This window comes from Onychomys torridus, chromosome 2 (genome assembly GCF_903995425.1).
Source record: "Onychomys torridus chromosome 2, mOncTor1.1, whole genome shotgun sequence".
In the NCBI taxonomy this organism is placed as follows: domain Eukaryota; kingdom Metazoa; phylum Chordata; class Mammalia; order Rodentia; family Cricetidae; genus Onychomys; species Onychomys torridus.
The window spans coordinates 55,183,932-55,193,474 of NC_050444.1; the positions used below are offsets into that span (position 1 = coordinate 55,183,932).

Here is a 9,543-nt window from a genome sequence, read left to right on the forward strand (position 1 = left end):
TAGTAAAGAGTTCGACTTTTAAAAATCTCTCCATTTTAATCGTCACACACCTACACTATTGAGAAGTTTGATTATCTCACTGTCCAACTGCCGTTTATCTTCATGTAAGCTTTAAATTCCCAAGTCTCCATCTAACACTGCAACAATCGTGTGCCACAGCGCACAAGTGGAGCTCAGAAGACAAGTGGGTGGAGTAAACTCTCTTTCCACCTTCAAGTGAGTTCCAGGGATCAAAATCAGGCTTTCCAGGCAAGCTCCTTTACCCTGAGCCATTTCCCGCATCCCTTTAATTTAATAAATAAAAGTAGCATTTTCTTGCGGAAAACTGTAGGGGCCTGTGAGAGCTCAGAGGCTAAATGCATTTGCTGCTCTTCTGAGTTCTTTTCCCAGCACTGACAGCCCACAACCATCTGCAATTTGAGCTCCAGAGATCCAATTCCTCCAGCCTCCAAGGGCATTGCACTCACATGCACATGATTAAAAATTAATCGTTATGTAAAAATGTTTAAAAAGCACACAAGTCAAGCAATAATAGTTCATATATATAAAAGTAAATAAATCCTAAGTCAGGTGTGGGAGCTTGCCTATAATCCCAGCTCCTCAGGAGGCCCAGGCAAAAAGATAACAAGTTTCAGCCCTGCTGGACCCCGAGACAAGTTCAAGGACAGCATGGGAAACAAAGAAAAAAAATCTCAAAATAAAAATGAAAAACTACATATTCCAGACCTAGATAGTTGACTGGTAGGAAGCTTGCTTGCCTAGGATGCACAAAGACCCGTGTTTGATCCCTAGCACATCAGCCAGGGGCGGTGGTGCATGCCAGCAATCCCAACACCAGAGGGTTGAAGGCAGAATCACAAGTTCCAGGTAATCTCACCTCTATAGCTGAGCTCTAGGTCAGTCAGCCTGTACTGCATGAATTCCTCTCAGAATTGCCTATATTTACAACCAGCTTTACTTCTAAGATGGGAAATTCTTGCTCTCAGAGGTAGGTTAAATTTAAATTTTGTAGCAAGATTCAAGACCATAAGAACTTCAAAGTCCAATCATGAAGTCGCCTGCTCACACATCCATTCAAGTCAGCAGTCATACACAAAAAGCCACGACTAGCTTAAAAGGGGGGGGAGGCCAAATTATTATTGATTTAAAATTTGATTACAACCAATTTTGTTGGCATTTAAAATTTGAGGCGTTTTAAATCTTAATAATGGCTACATACTGATATCCAGAATTCAAGTTTGGTAAAAATAGGAAAATTTCTAGTAATTACAGATTAAAAGGCAAGTCAATTTAGAGAAACACAGACAAACTCCATGTTTACAGTGATTGTGCCAGATTTAACCTTCAGTAGTACATGAGTTTCACATGTAGATCTTCTCTTTTGAGATTTGACAGCTGTTCTTAAAAAAGTCAGTACCTGTGCAAACAGTCTTCCATGTGCTGTAAGCACCCACTTAAAATATCTCCACTGTATATACAAAACACCCACCACATCTGCAGGGCAAAATACATACTTTCATAACAAAACTATAATGTACCTCTCAAGTATGAACAATATACACATAATACATGGTATACAGTATTTACAAAATATAAAATATAATACAAGCTGCTTATGTGTGACTTAAGCTCATCTCCTGCTGGCAAGTTTCCACTGCTGTATCCATTACCTTTTAGAGTCCAAGGATTTGGGAAAAATCTATGTTTAACATACATATTGAAAACTAAAATCTAAGTCTGAACTTTTAGGAGCGTTTTCAAGTGCACTGCCATCAGCTCCCGGCTTTGGCCGGGATTTTCAGCAGGGCTTCCCATCCAGTGACTCGGAGGCTTTGGAAGCACACTAGGGGAAGGTGGATCACTAAACTTGGCTCCAGCGTAATTTTCCTTTTGGCTCACTTCTGTTAGAAATGCTGATTTCTTCAAATGGTTGCTTTTAATGTTCTCAGTATTTTTAAAAGGCTTTTTTTCCTGCTTCTGCATTCTATCCGGGGAAGCAGAATCCTGCCCAAAGTCATTTTCAATCCTTTTTGCAGAGGTGATCTTGGTTAGTGGCAAGTGACACTTGCTTTTCTGTCTGTTTATCTTTGGTTGTTCACACAAGTGTATACCATGCGCAAGCTGGCCGTGGGGAAGGGCAATTTTCTCCGATTTTCCCATTTTTGATTTTAAAACCTATAAAGGAACACAAAAGTGAATACAGTTTAAAGGTTACCTTTATATCATTTTTCTGCATATCATCTTTCAAATTCTCTAGAATTTAACCCAGTTTCCACTAAGTATGTGTTAGTTGTCCTTGCTACTAGGTTTCCAAATATGTTGCTACTGAAACCATGAAAATCAATGCTGTTACCAGCATACATATAAAGTAAAATATCTAACAAAAAAATTCAAAGTAACTATGTCCATCTTATCTAACTGCAAGCAACTCTAACGGGCAAATGTCCTTTGTGGGTTAGAAAAATGTTCCTGTATGCCTTTCAGATTCGATAAATTCATGAAAAATCCATCCTTTTTTTTGGAGGGGGGGTTGGTTTATTTCTTCGAGACAGGGTTTCTCTGTGTACTTTTGGTGCCTGTCCTGGATTTCATTTTGCAGACCAGGCTGGCCTCGAACTCACAGAGATCCGCTTGGCTTTGCCTCCCGAATGCTGGGATTTAAGGCGTGCTAACCACCACCCAGGTATGAAAAATCTTTTAAGCCCAGCCAAGAGGCCTGTAAAGCAGAAAGAAGCAGGAGATCTAGGCCAGCCTGAGCTACTTGGCTAATCTTGTAAACTCTGACCCATCCCCCAACAAACAGAACAAAAACTTTTGTTCACTGTAGTAACTTTCCTAACCAAAACTGGGACTTACAGAAGTTTTCGTCAAGTGAGAACCTCTATCATTAGATTCTCGCCTTTCTCGTACTTGCACGATAGCAAAGACACAAAACCCGAAAGCTAAGTCAAGGTCACCCACCCACCCACGCACGCACGCATCGTTAAGGGTGGCACAGCCTCCCCTTTCAACACTGCCTTTGAAGAATAAAATCTTCGTGGCCAGGCCTTTTAGATTAATACTTGAAAACAATCTTAGAACTAATCTTAGCAGATGTGGTGCTGCACGTCTGTAATCGCAGAATTTGGGGGAGTAGGGGCGGGGGCTAAGTTATCAGTTATTCTCAGTTGCATAGTGAGTTCCAAGCTAATAATAATAATTACGTAAGCGCCTGTCTGAAAAACTGAAACAAAAAATAAAAAATCAAAAAATAAACACTGTAATAGCATGGCAAAGGTTTCTTTCTTTCTCTCTCTCTCTCTCGGTCTCTTTTTTTTGCTAAGACTACTCTCAAATCCCTCCAACCCCGACGAAATCTCATCCATATTATCCCAATCAGTTAATCGGCGTAGTTCGTTTTGGTTAACTTCTAAAACTCATTTTGGGCACCGCTCACAGCCCGGGGGCTGGGACACATTCGAGTCGGTCATCTGACACCAGACGCACGCTCCCGCCAACTTCCCAAACCCCAGGTCCCACTGCCCCTGTGGGTCCGGCCGCGCGTCCCAGTGGGCACCGCGCCTGCGCCCCCACCCGGCACCACCTTCATGAGCGCCCCAGAGCGCCGCACGTAGCGGGCTGACGTCAGCCCAGCGCGAGCCCCGAACGCTGAAACCCCCTGGAACGCCGCCAACCTTCTAAATGCGGGCTGTTGCTGGGCCGCAGCCGCTGCTCCCATTGGCTGGCTTCGGAGCCAATGGGCGGCGCCAGCGCAGCGGCCCTGGACTGTTCCCCCCCCTCCACACACCCCCCACCCCGCTTCCGCCCCGCGACTCCGGCGAGCGTCACGGAAACTTCCCTCCCGAGTAAACAGCCGCCCCGCCCCCACCGGCCCTACCTCCTTGCCGAGCGGGGGTTGTCTGTGCAGCAGGGCTGTGGCCGCTGGGCCTCGCTCCTCCTGCGCGGCGGTCGGCCCCGGCGCCGGGCTGCGGCCGCCCTCCAGGCTCGGCCGGTGCTGCTGGAACTGGTGGAAGCGGCTGGGGAGCTGCCCGGCCGGGCTGGCCCGTACCTTCTTCTTCCGCCGCTTCTTGGGCGCCGCCCGCGGGGCGGCCGCCGGGGCCAAGCTGCATCCGGACGGCGCGGCGCTGCGAGGCGCGGGGGCCAGGCACGGGCCATCTCCCCCGAGGAAGTGCGGCAGGAAGAGGGTGGGTGGCAGCGCGCGCGGGTCCGGAAGGCGCGGCAAGGGCGGCGGGGCCGGGCTCACCATCGGGAGGGCCCCGAGGAAGCCGAGCGGCGCCAGGCGGCCGCCCAGAGCGAGCTCTCGCTGGGGAACGGAGACGACGGTCATGGCGCTGCGAGGTTCGGGGTTCGGCAGAAGACGGGAAGCGGGCGTCACGGGGAGGCGGTGGCGGCTGCTGCTGGGAGATTCGGAGCAAGGACCATGACTCGAGCGGGGCGGCGCAGCAACAAATAGCCGGGGCCGCGGCTGCGAGTGTTGTTACCCGAGGCCCCGCCCCGTACCCGCCCACCTCCCTGGGGAGGCCCAATCAGAACACGCCTACCAGGCCACGCCCTCGGGTCCGCCTCCGCGCCCGGAGGCAAGACACAAACAAGCGGCTTGCAGCAGCCGGGCACAAAGAGCGCACTTTGCGCAGGCGCGTCCAACGGGCTCTCCTGGAGAGTGTCCCGTGAACAATGAAGTTGGACTTTGGCCTCAGCTCCCCCAGGCTCTCGCCAGGGGTGGGCGGAGGGAGGGGAGGGCGCTGGAGGAATTAGGAAGCTGCTGACTTCGAGAAAGGACAGTCCCCCTCCTCCCCCGCCCCGTTTTCATTCTATTTCGTTTTCAGCTCAACTTTAAATTCGTATTTAAGAGATTTCGGAGAACACCAAGGACTTATTCATTAGCACTAGTCAAGATCTGCCTCTATTTAACCCACAGTAAAGTGTGGTGCCGGGCGTTGGTGGCAGAGCCGGGCGGATCTCTGTGAGTTCGAGGCCAGCCTGGTCTACCAAGTGAGTTCCAGGACAGGCTCCAAAGCTACACAGAGAAACCCCCGTCTCGAAAAACAAAACAACAAAAATTTAACAAAAATAAGGGTTTGGTAGGATTAAAGTTTGAAGCTGGGGCCTGGTGGCTCAGACCTGTAATCCTACCCCCCTTCCCAGAGGCTGAGGCAGGAGAACAGTAAATTCTAGTGTGGGAAATTTAATGAGACTGCCTCAAAATAATAAAAAGAGGGCCAACTGTGTGGATCAGCAAGTAGGTAAAGTACTTGCTATGTAAACCTGGCAACCTGAGCCCCATCTTTGGAAGCCACATAAAAATGGAAGAGAACCAAAACCACAAAGTTGCCCTGTGACCTCCAACCACATGCTGTGACACAGCTGCTCCTACCACACACAGGCACACACACTGATGAGAACAGAAGATGGGAATGGACTAGACAGAACCCTAAAAGGTCTTATTAAAAACAAACCTTTGGGGTGAATGCTGGAAGATCAGAGAAGCAGAATAGGCCACCTCACCTTGTCAATTCCCCAGCTGATCCTGTTTTCTCAGACTGGAAGCCTCTGAGTCCTGGTCCAGAAGGGATCTCTGCTGTACTGCTGCTCAAAGCCTAAAAGCTTAACCAACCTCTAGTTCCTCGACCTCAGGCCTTATATACCTTTCTGCTTCCTGCTATCACTCCCTGGGATTAAAGGCATGTGTCACCATGCCTGGCTGTTTCCAGTGTGGCTTTAAACCCACAGAGATCCAGATGGATCTCTGCCTTTAGAATGCTAAGATTAAAGGTGTGTGTGCCACGATTTTCTGGCCTCTGTATCTAGTGGCTGTTCTGTTTTCTGACCCTAGATATGTTATTAGGATGCACAATGTATTGGGGGACACAATTATCACCTAGGATCCAAGGGGAACTAACTGTGTTTATATCAGCAATGATTGCAATTTTCTTACTTTTAAAAACTGTAGCTACAACAAATGGAAAGATGAGCCAACATTTATGGTGTTTTTTTTTTTTTTCTTCCCATTATTGTCCTTGGCCAGAGTAGGGAATGTCCTTGTTCTCAGGCCAAGAACACTAGATGGGAGCCCTGATTTCTCATTTCTTCCTAAATAACCACTCCCATGTGGAAGGTAAAAGTGAGAATGTGACCAAAACTCCAATTCAGACACTAATTCCTGATGGTGACCAGATTTGAATACAAGTCCCTGGCTTTCCATGTGAAAAGATATACCCATTCCTTGATTTCAGCCCTCTTGTAAATGTTTTAAGGTTACCTCTTGCTGAGGTGAGAATGTTGCAGTTGCCTTAATCTAGGCTCTGTTACAGATTGTTAAGGGAAAGCTATTTCCTTCTAGTCAAAAGAATGGAGTCTAGCTCTTCCCTTGGGTAGAAAGATGACAGTCTATAGCTTCCTTTTTATCTCTTTTTCTTTCAGATACTGGCCAGAGCCTGGATGTGCTTTCCTGGATACTCTGGGTTGGTCACGCTTTCTCCTCTGATGTGTCTAACCAGCTTTCCTGCTTTGTGGCTTTACAAAAAGGCATGGTTTTCTCTCCCTCTTCTCTGACTTCTCCCTCCAGCTGCTGAGATTTTCAGCATTCCCTCTCTAGGATCTTCAAAACAAACAAAACAAAACACAAAACAAAAAAAGTCTAATAAATTCTTTGTTGAGCTTCTGTGTAAGTCTGTTCTACATTATCTTCTTACTGAGACTGAGGACCCTGAGAGGGTACTCCATTTCCCTGGTAGCATGTGACACCCAAAAGAGACTCATCAAAATTTCCAGTAACAAGAAATAAAAATTATTTTTATTTTATACAGAGTCTTGCTGCATAGCCCTCAGTGGCCTGGAATTCACTATGTAAACCAGACTGTCCTTAAATTCAGGGAGATCGGTTTGCCTGTGCCTCACCAGGGTTGGGATTAACAGTGTGAGCCATCTTGCTGGGAAAGCTCCAGCTTCAATGCTGAGGTGTACCTCCTCCCTTAAAAGCACCACTTGGAAATGTCAGGGCTGGGGTGGGCTTGGAGGTGATGGCACATGCCTTTAATCCTAGCACTTGGGAGGGAGGCAGACCTGATCTACATACTGAATTCCAGGACAGCCAGAGCCATATAGTGAGAACTTATCTTCAAAAACAAAACAATAAAAAACCACATCGTTGATGGTCATCACCTGTATCATTTGCCATGCTGGATTATTGGGTTTTGTTTTGATTTTAGTCTTTTGAGGGTCTTGCTATGCAGCAGGATAGATGAGCTTGCCTGTGAGGGTGAGGGGGAGAAGGCAAAAGGCAGAAGCTTCCTTCTTCCACGTCCTCTTACGTGGGCCACCACCAGAAAGTGTGGCCCAGATACAGGACAGATCTTCCCATCTCAAATGATCTAATCATGAAAATCCCTCATTGGCATGCCCAGCTGCTTGGGTTTCAGTTGATTCCAGATGCAGTCAAGTTAACAGCCTAGGTTAGTATTTGTGATGGCTATTCTTGGTTGTCACCTTGCTTACATCTGGAATTAACTAAAACCCAAACATCTCCACCTGTGAGGGACTTTTGCTTGATTTGAAGTAGGTAGATCCTCGTTTAATCCAGATCTTTGGGGTAGGAAAGCACACCTTAAATCTGGGCCGTACTTTCTGAAGGAAGCTTTTACTCTTGGCCTGCTTGCCCTTGCCCTTGATATCAAGTCCATTCCTTCACTGGCTTTAGAGCCTACTTCTTCAGGATTCCAGTGTATACAGAAGACCAACTGACATCCTGCCTTACAGGCTGAGAAACTACTGGATGCTTGGAGTTTCCATTCATAGCCAGCCATTGTTGGATTATCTGGACCATAGTCTGTAAGTTATGCTAACAAATCCCCTTTCTATATATGAAGAGATTTGTTCAATAAATTCTGTTACTTTCAAGAACCCTGACTAATACACTGTCACACAGCTCTAACTCTCCAGGTAATAGCATTAAAAGGTGGGTCCTCCAGGAGGTGATTTATATGGGAGCCCACAGGCAGTAGTTAGTGAGCCTAGAAAGATCCATGGTGATGAGTGAGAACACAGCAAGTCCATAGTCTGTGACTCTGAAGATTAAGTCCTCACCAGACTGATAGGCTGACACCTGGCCTTGGGCTTCCAGCCTCCAGAAGTCTGAAAGGCAAGTCTATGTTAGCTATAACAGCATGAGGTAGGTATCCTGTTGTACTAGCACGGAAGGGCACTGGTAATGCTGGACCTTCACTCCAGGCTTGGAACACCATCTTGAACATTTGATCTCTACCAGTGTAAGGGAATTAAAAAAATAAAAAACAAATTTAGAGAAATGTTGGAGAACTCTGACTCCTCTTAGAAACATGTGTTTCTAGAAACACTACATTATCAACACTGGTATACTAGTTCATTTTTTTTACTCTTGGAACAGGTTTATTTTGGCTCATGATTTGGAAAGGGCAAAGTCATGGGACTGTATCTTGTGGTAGCTTTGCTGGCATAGTCCTGCTGTGATACAAGAGACTGGGAGTTCACATGTGTGTACCTATCTCTTTTGGTGTCTTGCCTTCTTTGTTTTGGGGTGGGGGGACAGAGTCTCACTATGTGGTCTTGGGTGGCCTGGAACTTGCTACTAGATTAAGCTGGTCTCACACTTTGAGACCTGCCCCCTCTCTGCTTTTGAAGTGCTGAGATCAAAGGTGTATATCACCACACCCAGCTCTTACCCTCCTACAGATCCACCATGATTCAATCATGGGGCCTCCACTCTAGTGACCTAATCACCTCTCAAAATCCTCTGGGTTTTTGTTTGTTTGTTTACTTTGGTTTGTTTTCTTGAGACAGGGTCTAGGGTAGCCTGGACTGGCCTCAAACTCACCATGTAATTTAAGACTAACCTTGTACTTACTGTATCTCAGGCTTGCTAGGAACTCAGTATGTAGCCCAGGCTAGCCTCAAACTGGTAGCAATCTCCTGTCTCACCCTCCTTCCTGAATTAGAGACTTGAGCCACTATACCTAGCTTTGAGGCCCCACTTCTAAGCACCATAGCCAGATCAAGCTTCTACCCACACAAAATTTCACAATTGGGATTCAATTACAGCATGTAAAAGTCAGGGAACAACACTCAGACTGTATCACTTGGTTAAGAATAATTGGCTGGAGTCAAATAAGGCCTGTGCTGGGCTCACTGTCCTCCTTCTGAGCACATTTGAGGCAAATAAGCTAGAAATGCCTATAAAATTAAAGGGAGATGGTTAACTGGGGAGAGAATGAAAGAGCTGGCTGCTGGGTCTCATCTCTATGGACAGAGCCTCCAGACTCTGGGGAAACATGGCCCTTCAGGGTGGTTTCCTTTATCCTTTAAAGCAAAATGAACTGATTTTTTTTTTTTTTTTTTTTTTTTTTTTTTTTTTTTTTTAGATAGGGTTTCTCTGTATAACAGCATTGTCTGTCCCAGAACTTGCTTTATAGACCTGCTGGCCTCGAACTCACAGAGATCCACCTACCTCTGCCTCCTAAGAGCTGGGCTTAAAGGCGTGCACCACTACGGTGCAGCCTGTTTTTGTTTTGT

General features: G+C 46.6%; 1 protein-coding gene across 1 annotated transcript; it reads right to left on the bottom strand.

Moving 5' to 3' along the window:
• Positions 1-1,110: 1,110 nt before the first annotated feature.
• Pnrc1 (proline rich nuclear receptor coactivator 1) lies at positions 1,111-4,696 on the bottom strand. The gene is made up of 2 exons (XM_036179250.1): positions 3,878-4,696; positions 1,111-2,175 (listed from the first exon to the last, which is right to left on the bottom strand). The coding sequence occupies exons 1-2, from the start codon at positions 4,325-4,327 to the stop codon at positions 1,732-1,734; spliced, it is 894 nt and encodes a 297-aa protein (XP_036035143.1). The 5' UTR covers positions 4,328-4,696; the 3' UTR covers positions 1,111-1,731.
• Between the last annotated feature and the right edge of the window lie 4,847 nt (positions 4,697-9,543).

Excerpts from the sequence above, each read along its gene's own strand:
- Pnrc1 (XM_036179250.1), bottom strand. The coding sequence starts at position 4,327 with ATGACCGTCGTCTCCGTTCCCCAGCGAGAGCTCGCTCTGGGCGGCCGC. Across the intron at positions 2,176-3,877 it reads AACCCCCGCTCGGCAAGGAG|GTTTTAAAATCAAAAATGGG; the intron begins GTAGGGCCGGTG and ends GTTCCTTTATAG.